Source organism: Pleurodeles waltl, chromosome 2_1 (genome assembly GCF_031143425.1).
Source record: "Pleurodeles waltl isolate 20211129_DDA chromosome 2_1, aPleWal1.hap1.20221129, whole genome shotgun sequence".
Lineage (NCBI taxonomy): Eukaryota > Metazoa > Chordata > Amphibia > Caudata > Salamandridae > Pleurodeles > Pleurodeles waltl.
The window spans coordinates 304,852,469-304,869,354 of record NC_090438.1 but is presented as its reverse complement, the minus strand read 5'-3'; the positions used below and the strand labels follow the sequence as shown (position 1 = coordinate 304,869,354).

The following is a 16,886-nucleotide window of genomic DNA, read 5'->3' as shown; positions in this document are numbered from 1 at the left end:
AAAACATTGAAATAACAGTAAACAAGAGAGGGGGAGGCCAAACCATATACTAAAAAAATGGAATGCGAAAGGCAGACCCACCCAGGTAAGTAGAATCTGTAGAGGGGAGCTGGAGGAACTAGGAACACCAAAAGCTATGTACCAGGGTGCCCCCCCAGCGACCAGGAGAGAAGAGGTAAGTAAAAGGACTGTACTAGACCCATGCAAAGCTGGAAGAAACCGAAGATGGATCCTGACAGAAGAGGACTTGCAAATGAAGAGGGACCAAGTCCATTTCCAGTTGGCATGTCTGGTTGGGCCAGGAGCCACTACCCACCCATCTGGAGATGCAGGATCAGGCCGACAGTGAATACCAGGAGTCCGCTATGCAGCACAGGACAAGGGGAAGAGTTTCAAGAGTGATGCAGTTGACGTCCTACGTTGGAAGAAGAGTTGCAGTCTGTCAGTGGTGTGAAAAAACCACCATCAAGTCTTGGCAAAGGCAAGAGTCGCAGAGCTTCTGGGGACCAGGAGGGTCTGAGGAGACTCAACCCAAGGAGAAGAGTCCCAGGTGACCCTTAGCAGTGAGGAGAGACAGAAGTCAAGGATGCAGCCCCCGCAGGCAACTCAGGAGTCACAGTGAGGCCCACTCATCACACATGAAAAGGAATCTCACGTCGCTGGAGCAGCAGACAGGAGACCATGCATTGCAGAGAAAAGTGCTGGAGGCCAGGGCTACACTGAGCCTGAAGATCTCTCGGAAGAAGAGTCAAGGTCTCTGCAAGAGCCGGAGTGCACAGGGGTACTTTCCTGCAGGGAGAGGCAAAGACTCACCACCTCCCAAGTTGGGAGCTGGTAGAGAGGAGTGAGGGGACCACTCCAGGCCCCCAGCTGTGTTGCAAGATCCATGCAGAGTTGCAGGAGAGAGGATCCACACAGCCGGTCGTTGCAGTTGGTGCTTGCAGATGCATGGGAGTGACTCCTTCACTCCAAGGGAGATTCCTTCTTGTTTCTTGGTGAAGACTGAAGAGTTGCTGCCCTCAGAGGATACACAGGTGGGGAAATGTTGCAGTTGCTGGAAGGAACCAGAGAAACAATGTTGTAGAGTGCAGTCGTCGCTGGAGCAGCAGATTGTAGGCTCCTGTGAAGTCCAGTTGCAGGTCCAGTGTTCAGAAGTCGAAGTAAACTTGGCAGAGAATGTCTGCTGGAATCTTGCACGTCAAAACCGAGGACCGCCCAAGAAGGAGACCCTAAATAGCCCTAAAAGGGGAATTGGTCCCCTACCAGGTTGACCACTTATCAGGACAGGGCTGTGACGTCACCTGCCTGACCTGGCCACTCAGATGCTCCCAGACGCCTCTGCCCACCTTGGATTCGAGATGGCAGAATCAAGTGGCCACCCGGAGGAGCTCTCTGGGTACCACTCCTGGCATGGTGATGGACAGGGGAGTGGTAACTCCCCTTTCCATTGTCCAGTTTCGCACCAGAGGAGGAATCGGGGGCCATGGACTGGTGCTAACCGGTTTATGAAGAAGGGCACCAAATGTGCCCTTGAAAGCATACCAGTGGCTTGGGGAGGCTACCCCTCCCAAGCCATGTAACACCTGTTTCCTAAGGGAGTGTTGCCTGCCTCTCCAAAAGGAAATCCTTTGTTCTGCCTTCCTAGGCTTGAGCTGTTCGAGCAGCAGGAGGGCAGAAACCTGTCTGTAGGATGGCAGCAGCACGGACTACCTGGGAAAACCCTGCAGACTGGTAGGAGCAAAGCTGGGGGTCCTCTAAGGAGCCCCCAGAGTGTATGGAATTATACAGTTAATACTGGCAAAAGTATTGGGGTATGATTCCGGCATGTTTGATACCAAACATGCCCAGGTTCGGAGTTACCGTTATGTAGCTGGACATGGGTAGTGAAACAGATATCCAATAGACAATTATCAGCAAGACGACAGTGCCATCGTCTTTTCTCGCCATTGGTCCCCCCCAGCATTTGACCTATATTAAGAAGCAAAAAACATTTCAACCTTGTACAATTACTGGAGTTCTGGAGCTTGAAATTGGCAGTTTTTAGACCTAATCTATCATGGACACACCCTCAATTTTGATCAGAAACCTCCTTGAAATCCACCTCGCTGGAGGTGACACCAACATCTTTATCTGTTAAAGGAGGACATTCAGTCAATCTTACTCAAGGATGCTATAGAGGAGGTCCCCTGCGCTCACCAAAACATGGACGATTATTTCCATATCCATATAAAACACAGGAGAGGTCCGGATGCCATTATTAATTCAAATTCCTGTCCTGACGCTTAAAGTCCACTCTCAGAATATTTACCTAATGAATGGCACCTATCGCGGCTTATTTAAGAAGGAAAGGTTTTCAGGTTTTTTCATATTTAGACTGGCTATAATAAAAGCACCATCCTTCCATGCTGCAAAGCACAGCGGGAAATCCTTTCTCCAGATTTTCATAAATTTAGGATTAAAACTGAACAAGAAACAATCCGGTTTCCATCCATCCAGAAAAATAACACTTCTGGGAGTAGTGCTCTATGCAATCTTACGTAAAGCCTTTTCTACAAAGGAAAGTATCCAAAAATGACAAACCTTTCTTCATCCTTCTCAGAAAAAGGTCTGCTTCAAGTGAAGTATACAAGTCTTTTTTAGGAATAATGTCTTCTTGCATCCCTCTTATACAGCCCTGTCTATTCACGCAGCTGCTCTAAGAACACTTAGACAAACAGTAAATTCAAATCCAAAGATTGACAATATTATCATAATTACTCCTGAAATGAAGGTCGCTATAACCTGCTCGATGCAGAACAGCAACATCAGTGGAAGGTTGGTGAGCTCACCTGCAGGATTTTGAAGTAAACGGCAAGCGATCACTCCAGGAACTCAAGATGCACATAAATCTGCTAGTGCATAAGGCAGTGGTTCTAGGCCTTCAGGATTAAAAAAAAAAGGTTTGTCGATTTAGTGCAGAAAGACAATACAAACAACGCATTCTATTTCAACAAAGCCACATTTGCTCTCTGTGCAAGCCCATACAATATGGGAATAGGTTATATGAAATCAAATCACAATGAAGATTGAGCATATCCCTGGTATAGACCATCAGGACAGTTAATTTAAGCAGAGTACCTAAAAGAGAGTCAAGCATGAGAGCTCAATAAATATCTGTCGTGATTTACCAGAAATGGGGAAAGCCAAACCTAGATTTATTTGCAACATCTCTGACAAGCTAATGCCGAATTGCTGCCAGCAAATACCCTCACAAGTGATTGTGTGAAGAAGACTTCCAAATAGTGTGGGCAGCGATTTTCCTCCTGCACTTTTCCCCCTCACTCACTGATTTCCAGGCTACTCAACTAAATGAAGAGGGAGCTGGTTTGTGTTATCCAGATAGCCCCTGCATAGCCAAGATAATTTTAGTGCACAGAGCTCCTCCTGTTGTTACCAGCATCACATTCCACTCAAAACAGTGTAGGCAATCCACTCGATCAGCAAAGGCCTAGTTGTTCATCCACATCACCATCACAGTCTCTGTTTATTGGCTTAGCTCCTGAGTATAATGAGGTCCATCTTCTAAGTATTTCTCAGGAATGCAGAGATACCTTAGCAAGGGCGAGAGCTGAATCTACAAAAAAAATATAATGTAAAGTTGAATAAGTTTTTGGATATGGGGCTCTCCTACCAATAACCATCCTTTCGCATTTTCACCTGAACAAGTTTTACCATACCTGCCTAACCTGCCGTGTTCTGATGTCTCATATAACTCAGTCAAGGTCCGCCTTGCAGGATTTTCGAGCTTTAGGAGATCTTCAAATCAAAAGTTGCTATGGTTGAAAAGAGTGATCAAAGAAATTCTGCAGGAACTCCTTAGGTCTTTCTCTCCAATTAAGAAACCATTGATTCCTTGGCATCTTAACACACTCTTGATTCAGTTGATGAGAAGTCCTTCTGAACCCATTCGTAAGGCAGATCTAAAATATCTCACTTGAAAAATTACGTTATTGCTTATCCTTACTTATGCCGGGAGGATCAGAGAGATTTAAATGTTCACTATTGAGCATCTATTTATGCAATTCAATAAAATTTCATTTTGAAAGCAAATCCTCAGTTTATCCTTAAATTCCATCTGGTTTTCACTTAACACAACCAATAATATTGAATGCTTTCATCCAAATCCAACTAATACGGCAGCCTCTATTTATGCAATTCAAGAAAAGCATAATTTTGCAAACAAATCCTCACTTTATCCTTAAGTTCCATTTGATTTTCATTAAACCGAACCCATACTATTGAAGACTCTCTTTTAAATCTAACTAATACGGCAGAAAAAGCTCTTCATACTTGAAATGTTGAGGTGTTCAGAAGATGAATAAAATATTTTAGAAATTCAGACCAGCTCCTCATAGAATACGCCCCTCCCAAGAAATGACAATCTCTTTGAAGAAGCAGTATAATCCAGTGGGTCTCAGTTATGAAAACATCTGCAGACCCTTGAATGCTGAAGTTCGTACACATTTCACAAGGAGTGTGGCTAAGTCTACAGTCCTCTTTAGTGGAGTTTCATTGCCTGATGTATGCACAGTGACTACATGGAAGATCAGATAAACGCTGTCTAGGCACTACTTCCTAGATGCCCCAGCAAGAGACGATGCACCAGTGGGTCATGCGGTTCTTCGCCATCTGTTCCAGTGAGCTGAGCTATCCTTTTTTGATGCACTTGAAATGCGTTCAGATCGTGTTAAGTGCTTCCCACCACCGCAATTTCATATTCCTTCAAATGTGATACTGCTTGCTATTTGAATTCAAGCATGGGAACATATGAACAGTTCAATATGGGAGAAAAAGCAAGTTACTTATGGGTTCACTGCGGTGCTCCAATATTGATATCTTTTGTAGATTCACATGCAATCCTTCCTTTTTCCCCGTTATTGGAACTCACCAGATTAAATACCTTAGTCATTTTACATTTACACTAGTACTGAGAAATCTGAGGTATTGCGGGGCAGGATGATTCATGTGTTGCTCTCTGATTGGCTGGAGTTCCTTTCTTTGTAAAACAATATATTGGTTAACATTGTCACTTGTTTGACCATAAAATTTAAAAAGCTTAGCTCTATGTGTTCCGTGGGACTCCTACCTCGATGGCAGGGATGATTCAAATGTGAATCTATGAAAGATATCCATATTGGAGAACTAAAGTGTACTGGTAAGTCACTTGTGTTTTTTCCTTTTTTTTAGAAATAGCACTTTAATGCGTGATAAGGAAAGAAATAACATTTTCAAGGGGATGCAGGCTTGTGAGATGTCTGTTTGTGGGCTCCTTGTCTTGGGCTCCTTGTCTTGGGCTCCTTTCTTGGTGGTCATTGTCTCCCTGAAGATACTGCGGCCCTTCTGTGTGAAATTTTGATGTGGAATCCTGCCCTGTGCTAACAGCGAGGAGTAAGACCCTTTTCAATCAACCAGACCTAGAATAAACTGGCGCAGAAGTGGCCATGGCCTCATCCAGTGGAGAGACTAAGATTGCGACTTGCATCATCTGAACGCTTATGGTGGTGCTGTTCCAAGAATGAGTGATCACCAGAGCTCTCTTTTGCAGGGAAGGACTGAAGTTGCTACTGCACTTACATTGCTTTGAAACCTGTACTACCAGATGTCGTAGTCTGCTCCTGGGGCTGGATGGAAGGCTTTTGTTTCTGGGGATTTTCTCTATTTGCTTGGTTACAGGAATTGGCTAAGGTTCTGTAAGCCTCTGTATTCTCCATCACAACACAAGAAAGACACACAAGTGTAGGTATCATTTGTCAATTTCACCAGCTTTGGTTGAGGTTGCCATTGCATAGTGCTTCCAGGAAGTGGGAGACTAAAATCCTCCTACACAACAGTCACATCTGCGGTCTATGTCAGTGGACAGTCCCTTTTGAAGTAGAAGGTGTCTTCCTTACTAATGGTGGGTAGGAAGGCAGAGCCATTGCAGATCCACAGAAGTAGCCTGAATAAACCTTGAGGCTTTTCCCTTGTACAAATATGAAGAAGTGGTGGCCTCCCTGAATTGCTTAGATTAATCGGGACAAGACTGGCCAATAAATCCTTCCGGTGCACTGTTGCTTTCTAGCTTTTAAAAAGTAGAACACCCTTTCATTCTAAGCCTAGAGCCATCACCTCAATCATTAGTTCTTCTACTGACAACAGATATAACCATTATAAAAAAAAGGTAAAGATTGGCTAAGATTTTAAACTTAATTCAGAAAGTGAAGGATGTTATGCCCTTTTTTCACTACATCAGTGAATGAAAGCTTTTTCTTCACTACCACTACTGAACTGGTGAGAGTCCTGGGTAAAGGACGTTTGCCCCCACTGTGTCTCTTTTGACAGTGAGGATATGCCAGTGTCTGCAGGGTAAGTCTCTAGCACATTCAAGTACAGAACTAACTAGGGGAGATTTGTGCCTGGGCATTAGGCAAGAACATCAACTTCCTCATCTGTTCAGTGAACAAAGCAATATACTTTTCAAGGTACCTGGCTGAGGTACATGTACAACTTCACTCTTGCATGACCTTTCTGACAGCGATCAGCACTTGCTATCATACAGGTATTCTAGCCCAACCTCCAGTAAAGCCATTACATTCTCTCTCGTTTGCCTTCTTCACGTTTTCCCAATTGGGTTGTTTATCACGAGAATCAGGCTTTAGACATTAGAGCCTCTTAGCCAACAGTTTTCGCCATTTGAGCTATTGGCTTCTTGTAAGCTTAAATGTTCTTTCATGAAAGACAGCATACCTGGTTACCATTGCCTTTGCAGTGGGCATCAGTGATCTTGAGACCCTTTTTTGGACTGTATGCTGTTTTTTACAATTTTATTTAAATATCTTGTTCGACCTCTATGGTGAAATCTGTTTATTGATATTCTTCCGGCAACTGGATGGCTCTTCTACAGCACCTGCCCCACTGGCAGTCCATAATATCGGACAAGTGGGTTTTACAAATTGTCTGAAGGGGATACTCCCTTCCCTTCGTGACTAACAGGTTAACAGGGGAGCACCTACCCCTTTTCCTTCAGGAAGTCGTGGCTCTCTTGGCCAAGGGAGTCATAGAGAGGGTGCAGACACCAGAAGTGGGTTTTGGTTGCTATTGCCGCTATGTTTGGTGCCAAAAAAAGATGGAGGCCTTTGTCCTTTCTTAGACCCATGCCTTTTCAGTTTCTTCTTCAGTTGGGAGAAGTTCGGAATGCTAGCTCTGCCGCAGGTCCTGCCTGCCCTCGACCCAGTAGATTGGATGGTAGCATTGGAGTTGCAGGACGTAAACTTTAACATTCGTATCCTGTGGTTCAGGGTAGACCACAAGCACTTTCAGTTCACCGTGCATCTTGTTGGCCTTGCTAGCATACACCTCCCCCTCTCGGATGTTCACCAAGATGATGGCAGTGGTTTCAGTTCATCTGCGAAGATCAGAGGTGCCTATCATCTCCTCTCTCAATGACTGGCTGTTGAAGGCGGGCTTTCCCCCGGCTTCTCCCACAACTAGGTCACAGCGACCTTCTTGCAAATTCTAGGTTTCATTATCAATGTGCCAAAGTAACACCTGACTCCCTCTCAGATGATTCCCTTCATCGTAGTTGTTGTGGACATGGTGCATTTTCGGGCTTACCCTCCTGAATGGCAAGTCCAGGGTATTCATGCTATGATACCAATGTTTCAACCTCTGTTCTGGATTTTAGTGAGACTGACTCTGAGGCTGCTGGGACTCATGGCCTCCTGCATCGTGCTGGTGACGCATGCCCACTGGCATATGCAGGCTCAGCAGTGGGACCTGAAATTCCAGTGGGCACAGCATCAGGGGAAGCTCTCCAAAATGGTCCAGTTCTCAGAGGAAACTGCAAAAGATCTGCAGTGGTGGTCAACAAATAACAATTGGGGTAGCGATAGACCCCTCGCCCTTCCCCAACCAGGTTTCACAGTGGTGACAGATGCATCACTTCTTGGATGGACAGCCATCTGGGAGAGGTGGAGACCAAAGGACTCTGCCCCTGGCAGAATCCGGACTACGCATCAACCTGTTGGAGCTATGTTGATCCAATTGTGTTGAAAGCCTTTCTACTCTCTGTCAAGGAAATGGTAGTGCAGGTGTTCATGGACAACATCACAGTCATGTTGTACTACAACAAACAGAGTGGTGGTGGGGTCGTGGACTCTTTGTCAAGAGGTCCTGCATCTTTGGACCTGGCCGAATATCTCCCTGGTATTTTAACAGCTGGTGGACTCTCTCAATACCAGGTTGGACAAACTCAGCCAAAGATGCCTATGTATCACGAATGGCTTCTGCACCTGGAAGTGGTGCAAAGCCTCTTTCAGCATTGGGGGCAGCTTTGGTTAGATCTCTTCGCCACCACCAAGAACGTGCAATGTCTGCAGTTTTGCGCTTTGGAGTTTCCAAGGCGACTGTTGTTTGGAACGCTTTCCGTCTTGAGTGGAGCTGTTGAGCATGCCCATCAATTCACCGATTAGGCTGCCCAGCAGGGGAAGGTTCTCCACCCGAACCTGTCAACTCTTTGGCTTCTTGCATGGAGATTGAGTGGTGGCATTTGGCAGCTTTTGACCTTCCTTCTGAAATCTGACATGTTATCTTGGCAGCCTGGCGTCCATCCGCCAATATGATATATGGCTGCCGTTTGTGGTATGGTGTTCAGAAACGCAAATTGATCCCCTTTCTGCCTCCATTTCTCAAGTTCTTCTTTTTCTTCTTTTGCAGCACGGTTCTGCTTTGGGCATTCTGAAGGGCTGTCTCTGCTTTTTTGCGGTTGCCTGAATAGCCATCCCTCTTCAAATCCAGTGTTGTAAATAGGTTCTTGAAAGGTCTCAACTTATGTTCCCTCCTTCACCTTTTATCAATGCCTTATCTTGTGGAGACTGTATCTAGCTGCAGATTCCTCACCAACTCACCCAACATTCCCCGCTCCACCAACAGATTCCTAGGAACAAGGCTACTACCTTTTCAGGGCCCTAGTTTTCCATACCAGTGGTCCGTGTTATTCATAGCTCCACACTCCTGGCGTGGAAAGTCACGAAAAGAAACTGATGTCAGCTCATCTGGGTGGTGCCTATATAGGCACAGCAAACATCACTTCTGGTGCGGATATCATGCGGAGCCGAATGATGCCACCTACTGTCATATAAGAGTACTGCTCACAAATAAATTTCCAGATCCATTCTGATTCCTGGAGATAGTTGTAAGGTAAGGAATCTGCAGCTAGAGGTCTCTATCAGATAAGGTGTTACTGAAGGTAAGTAACTTGTTCATCTGCACGTGATAATAGCTTTTTTACAGTGCACCAGGGTAGACTCATCCCAAGAGGGACAAAGTGAAAAGGCCAGACCTCTGTAACCTATCACTGGAGAGGCTCATCTTTGAAGATTTGTAGTGAGAGAACCAGGCAGCTGTGGCAACTAGGAGTAGGGATTAGGTTCTCAGAAAGGTCTTTAAACAAACCACTTAAAGCTGCCATCTTGAAATGCCCCACAATGTGCATCCTGATATTAAAAAGCGCCAAGATTGTCACCAGTGAAAAACGTTCATGCCTACAGTGATCTGGATTAGATTTGCAACTAACTAAATAGGTGTATTTCCAAAGCAAGCTAGCTGAAACCCCACACCTGACACTGCAATCATTATTACATCGCAAATGATCAAGACATGCCTAAATTAACTTAATAAGGCAGCTAGCAGAAGCATGCATGCTATATGCAACCACAGCATAGGGACACCCAAATATTACTCTGAGATAGGGTTTTTAGCTCACCTGTCGCAGCGCTGATGAAAATCAAGTCCACCTTACATGTTCAAACCTCAAAAGCATGCCAGTCGACGCCCTGTCCACATACAGCCGAGGTCTTTAATAGATGAAAAATGATCCCAAGAGTTTTGCACTGTAAAATTACAAGTAGCCCTTACTGCCTAGACCACCGCCAGTTGACCAAATCCAATTGCATTCCATTAAGATCAAAAGAGTGCAAATGCAAACTTATCAACAGATCTGTAGCAAAAAAGTAAATATAACGCACATGACTTAATCATGGATATCCAACTAACAACTGCCTTCATACTTGAAAGATAGCTAGCAGCAGATGCAATCCCCATTGTGCACGAGGCAGTACCACCAGGATGTGAGATTATAATAAAAAAACGTACTTAACAAAAGTGCAGGAGTGGCTTTCATGCAGAAGGAATTTCTTGACTCTATGCTGCTGTGCACCTAAATGTGATCGTCTCCTAATCAGACATCATCCACCGCCCAGTGACTCAGTTTGCTTTCTGCAAATCCATGACCTACTATCTCAGCGCACCTTGTGGACAACAAATAAAATATAACAGTTCGCCATGTAATACCGACTCTCTATATTGAAAGTAGAACACGATTTAGACCAAATGTAAGAAGCATTGTGCCTGGAAACAGTTTCTGTTCGTTTTCAGCTAAACATTTGGTTGCGTAGATGGTTTTGTTTGAGATCGTATAGCACTAACATTGAGGAAATACTTAAGTCCTTAGCATTTCTAGTCTGTCGTGGTAAAATAGAATTATTCTAATGAATATTTTTTAGAATATTTTGGTCATTTGAAAAGATGGTTTCTCAGTGCCGTGAAAATTTTGAAAATCTGTCTCTCACCTTGAAACTCTTTCACTTTATTTCATTAGCATTTGAAGTACCACACTCAAATACATGTACGTTCTACCAGAGGACGAAACAAAGTGGGAAGGAAAATCACCGGAATTGAGCCTTTACCTGGAGAAAATAAGGTACTCCATTATTTTCCGTTCTAATATGTTTAATTCAACGAGCAAACTGGTTTATGATTGTTTACTTATTCATTCTTATTTACCCTGTTATGTATTTGGTAGCTCAATTAACTTGTAGCATGTATACTCCTTATATCCAGCATTTATTTAGAATATGGATAGTACACCCTCAATGTCTGGACGTTTCTTAGAATTCAACCAAAGGGAAACGATTTATGGGCAATATTAATCCAATTTTGCTATCTACCTCTATCAGTCTGCGCCCTTTGTGTTTCACTCGAAGGTAGTCAACTGCAAACACGTGGCCCAAAATGGAAATAGTTTAATGGCACAAAGGCAGACCTGCCATGTGATTGATGAACACCATTGTATAGTGTATTGCAATTAGCAGCACATTAATGGACATAGAGAGTCATTTTTTCCGAGTTCTGTAAAGGTTTGCATGTATCAGTTTATCTGGCTTTACAGTAGTTCACAAAAGTAAATAGTAAATGATCAGATAATGTTGGAGTTGCCAGGAGAGCGTATTTTATAATTCAAATATATTCATTACTGTCTCTATAAACAGTACTTCAAGCAGTACAAAACTCAGGGGTATTAATTATGCTGGAAAGTATCAGTAAAGATTCACAGGGCTATTACACTGAAGCAGACACCTGAGTAGTATGAGTTCCCTAGGATTGACAGCAACAATACTATCCCAGGAGTTTCGAAACACAGTGGTAATCGTTTATATTAACCTCCTCTCTCGAGGAGTGCCAAGTGCTTTCCACAGCACGGAGTACAGAGTCGATAACCAATACAATTTACCATAGGCCCATAATACATACCTAATACACAGTTTCAGTTTGTCTCGTTTGCAGATATTTTTAGCAGTCATTGTGGGATGTCCATGCTGGGAGATCTTTTGATTTCTTTCTCAACCTAATAAAAGTGTTCTCTACCTTGCACCAACTAATTTGTCTGCACTTGTTTTTGCACAGGAGAGGTATTCACATTCAGTGTCATCATAACACACGTCTTTGATAATATTAACTGGCGATCTACAGATTTTGTAGTCTGTGCCTCCTTTTTAAGAAACGTTAAACTGTCCCACAATTCAACACTCTGTCCTGGACAGACGGTGCCCATATCTAAACTGCAAGGCCTTCATCACTTTACACCAGAAACCTGAGGGCATCGAACAATCCCAAACCAGAAGATAAAGCCTAGTTTTGTCCAATTGACATCAGGGATATGTACTGGGATAAGTGCCATATAGTCAAAGCAGACTCCTTTGGGTCAGATGCATAAAGTGGAAATATTGAACGGTATATATTAGAACTGGGCATTTTGCGACATCCTCACAGCTTATCCTATCTGATAGAGACTTGTAGTTTCAGATTCCTTACCTTTTTAATTTCCCCGAGGCATCAGCTTGATCTGGAGAATTTTCTGAGCAGTACCTTTTGTAGGAAAGTAGCATCTTTCTGATATAGGGACCCCCACTTTTTGCCTGGTGTCAGTGTGTTTAGACTGTAGTACTCTGTGATCCTGCTAAATCAAGGCCCCAGTGTATGTGCTCTCTCCTCTAAATTTGGTTGCTGGTAAACTTTTAAACCCACAATTGTCATACTGGTGCACCCAGGTAAGTGCCTAGTATATGGTACTTAGGTACCCAGGACATTGGTACACTAGGGGTCTCCCATGGGCCGCACTATGTGCCGCACAAGGTGTCCAGCTACATAGCTTGGGTATGTTTCAAATCAAACATGTTGGAATCATGCAACTTCATTGATTCCAGTGCTTGTTGCATGATTCCATGTACTCTGGGGATTCCTTAGAGGACCCCTGGTTCTGCTTTTGCAGTCTTACGCGGTCTGGCTGCCAGCCCATGCTTCTGCCGACCCCAGACACTGTTCTTGACCTCCTGCTGATGAGCCCAACTCAAGCAAGGGAAGGCAGAACAAAGGATTTTGTGCAAGGGAGAGGTGTGACCACCTCTCCCTTTGAAATAGGGTTCTCTGGAATTCGGTAGGGTGGCCTCTGAGCACCACCAGACTGCTTTGAAGGGCACATTTGGTGCCCGCCTTGCATAATCTGATTTACACTATGGCAGGAACCCCTGCTTACCGCTCTAGCGCAAATTTACACAAAGGACAGGGAAGTGACCACCCCTTGTCCAGCTCCTCCTGTAGAGAGGTGTACAGAGCTCTGCCAGGTGGCCAGTTGATTCTGCCATCTTGGAAACAAGGTAGGCAACGGCCCCTGGGAGCATCTGACTGATTTGGCCCGGTAGATGAAGTCCCTGACCCCCTCTGATAGGTGGGTCACTACAGAGAGTGACCACTCCCCCTTTTAGGTTTGCTTAAGGGTTCCCCTGAGGGTGGGTCCTTAGATTAGTCGGGCAAGACTCTTAAAAGAACTCTCTGCAAGACATCTTTTGCTCCTGGACTCCAGAACCGCTGCTGGTCGGCTTTTGGAACTGAAAAAAGACTGTATCCAGTTGGGAGGGCTCCCACTACAACATTGTTTCTCCAGCTCCTGCAAGATATCTGCAACATATAGCTGTGTATCCTCCACGGTCACAAGGACTCTGCCTGCGTCCAAGAAACAAGAAGAAATCTCCTTTGGAGTGAAGGAGTCACTTCCCTGCAGGCACCTCAAGACAAAGATCGTCTAGGGGATCCTGCTGTCCCACGGGCAACAAAAACGCTCTGCTCACAGATGGTGGTTCTGTGGTCCTCTCTAGGTCCAACTTGTCTTCTGACCAACTTGGGAGATGGTGTCCCCTTGCTGCAGTGACTGGAACGGAACCCCTGTGCATCGCGACTGTTGCTCTTGCCAAGGCTTGTCGGCTCTTCCTGCAAGAGATCTTGGGGCTCTAAGAAGCCCCATCCTCCACCATGCTCCAATTCCAAGACCAGCTTCTACTCTGCAGCTCCTGAAACATAGAACTCCTGTTTTGTTGGGCTGCTGAGGCCTCTCTGTGTCTGTTGCCAGTGGGTCACTCGTGGGTGGCTCCTCTGACTCGGCTGGCTTTCCTTCCTGCTGACGGCCTGCCCCGACTCTTCCCCAAGGGTCGAAACACTAAGATTTGCTGGTCCCCAAAAACCTACAGTCTTCCTTGCAACATCTATTTCCATTTGCCAAGGCTTGTTGGTGGTCTTGCTGGCCACTGAACCTCCTGCAATCCGCGACCGAAGTGGGACAGCTCGTGGGTGACTCCAAGGAACTCCTGCATCCTCCTGGACTCCACAGCTAGACTCCTTTCTTCACCGTCCTGCAGGAACTTCACCTCCAAGAGGGTGGGCATTGCCTACCTACACCGCCTGGACATCTCTGAGTGGTTGGACACATTTCCCTTTTTTCAGATTCTTCTCATATGTAATCCACCTTTGGGTTTCACTGGTCCACAGGTTGTGACAGAAGCTGGACAACCGAGGCTTTTATTGTCTTTAACGAGATTTCCTGACGCCACTTCACCCTTATGCACCTGGGCTCCCTGAAGTAGGTACTTCGGTCTTCTGGGTATCCACGGGTGGGGCCACTCACCAACCTTCTTTGTGCCAACTGGTTTTCTCTGGGTCCCTTTGGAAGGGTCCTGAATCTATAAAACTCCAACTGCGACAGTCCTGTGTAAGCCCATGTGACATCCGACTCGATAACAACTCTGCACCTGGGTGCGTGTGGGTTTTCTAGGATTAACCTCTGGTAACTACTCCCCACAGCCCCTGGGATTGTAACAGACTTAACTTGGTTGGGCCCCTCCATTCTTGTATCACTTTCTTAGTTTATGGCCCCCAGTGGGGCTCCCATGTATTTTTATGATTTTCCTTTTTGTTGTTAAGCATATATTTTGTGTGCATATATCTCCAAGTGGAGATATGCCAATGTTAGTGCATCCTTAGTGTTGTAATAAAGCAGACTTTATTTTTGCAATACCTTGTGTGGTTCTTTCTTGTGAACAGTTACTGACTGACTATTGTGATATTGCAAGTGCTTTCCACTCCTGGATAAGCTTTAGCTGCTCACCACAGCTACCCCTAGAGAGTTTTTGCTATATGGACACTGTAGGAAAATGCCTCTCATGGCATGGTTACCCCCTAAGTTTTTGCCTTTTGTTAATGCTAGTTATGATTGAAAATGTGTTGGGACCATGCTAACCAGGCCCCATCACCAGTGTTCTTTCCCTAAACTGTACCTTTGTCTCCACAATTGGAACAGCCCTGGCACACAGATAAGTCCCTTGTAAATGGTACCCCTGGTACCAAGAGCCCTGCGTCCAGGGAAGGTCTCTAAAGGCTGCAGCATGTATTATGCCACCCTGGGGACCCCTCACTCAGCACATGGCCTCACAGCTTGTGTGTGCTGGTGGGGAGAAAATGACGAAGTCAACATGGCACTCCCCTCCGAGTACGATGTCCACAACCCACTTCCTGTGGCAAAGGTAAGTCACCCCTTAGCAGGCCTTACAGCCCTAAGGCAGGGTGCAATATACCACAGGTGAGGGCATAATTGCATGAGCTCTATGCCCCTACAGTGTCTAAGCCAAATCTTAGACATTGTAAGTGCAGGGTAGCCATCAAGAGTATATGGTCTGGGAGTTTGTCAAACACAAACTCCACAGTTCCATAATGGCTGCACAGAATACTGGGAAGTTTGGTATCAAACCTCTCAGCGCAATAAATCCACACTGATGCCAGTGTGGGATTTATTGAAAAATACACACAGAGGGCATCTTAGAGATGCTCCCTGAAGGGCATCTTAGAGATGCCCCCTGAATACCAGTCCAATTCCTAGTGTTAGGCTGACCAGTTTCTGCTAGCCTGCCACATCCAGATGGGTTTCTGGCTACATGGGGTGAGTGCCTTTGTTACTCTGTGGCCAGGAACAAAGCCTGCACTGGGTGGAGGTGCTTCACACCTCCCCATGCAGGAACTGTAACACCTGACGGTGAGCCTCAAAGGCTCAAGCCTGGTGTTACAATGCCGCAGGGCACTCCAGCTAGTGGAGATGGCCACCCCTCCGGACACAGCCCCCACTTTTGGCGGCAAGTCCGGAGGAGATAATGAGAAAAACAAGGAGTAGTCACCCTCCAGTCAGGACAGCCCCTAAGGTGCCCTGAGCTGAGGTGACCCCTGCCTTAGGAAATCCTTCATCTTGTTTTGGAGGATGCCCCCCAATAGGTTTAGGGATGTGCCCCCCTCCCCACAGGGAGGGGGCAGAAAGAGGGTGTAGCCACACTCCAGGACAGTAGCCATCGGCTACTTCCCCCCTGACCTAAACATACCCCTAAATTTAGTATTTAGGGGCGACCCTGAACCCAGGAAACCAGATTCCTGCAACCTGAAGACAGAAGGACTGCTGACCTAAAAGCCCTGCAGAGACGACGGAGACAACAACTGACTTGGCCCCAGCCCTACCGACCTGACTCCAGACTCCGAGAACCTGCACAGTGATGCATCCAGCGGGACCAGTAACCTCTGAGGACTCAGAGGACTGACCTGCACCTAAAGGACCAAGAACTCCTGAGGACAGCGGCTCTGTCCAAAACTGCAACAAAGAAAACATTTCCAAAGAAGACTCCAGCCTCACTCCGGAAGCGTGAGTCTTCACACTGTGCACCTGAGTCCCCCGGCTCATGTCCAGAGAAACCGACACCGCAGAGAGGACCCCCAGGCAACTCCAACGATGTAGACACCCTGAGTCGACCTCCCTGCACCCCCACAGTGACGACTGCAGAGAGGATCCAGAGGCTCCCCCGGACCGCGACTGCCCGGTAACAAAGGAACCCGACGCCTGGAAGAAGCACTGAACGCGCAGCACCCAGGATTAAGAGAAACCAACCACCAGTGCAGGAGTGATCAGCAGGCAGCCCTCATCCCAGCCCAGTTGGTGGCTGGCCCGAGAAGCCCCCCTGTGCCCTGCCTGCATCACCAGAGTGACCCCCGGGTCCCTTCATTGACTTCAATACAAAACCCGACGCCTTGTTCACACACTGCACCCGGCTGCCCCTGTGCCGCTGAGGGTGTATTTTTTTGTGCCTGTTTGGGACCTCCCAGTGCTCTACAAAACCCCCTTGGTCTGCTCCCCGAGGGCACAGGTACTTACCTGCTAGCTGACTGGA

General features: G+C 46.0%; 1 protein-coding gene across 1 annotated transcript in view; it reads left to right on the top strand.

Moving 5' to 3' along the window:
• Positions 1-16,886, top strand: part of WDR44 (WD repeat domain 44) — a 464,168-nt gene that overhangs the window by 340,063 nt on the left and 107,219 nt on the right. Inside the window, exon 16 of the mRNA XM_069212536.1 lies at positions 10,676-10,777. Within this exon, the coding sequence (XP_069068637.1) occupies positions 10,676-10,777 (102 nt within the window). The remainder of the gene's footprint in view (positions 1-10,675; positions 10,778-16,886) is intronic.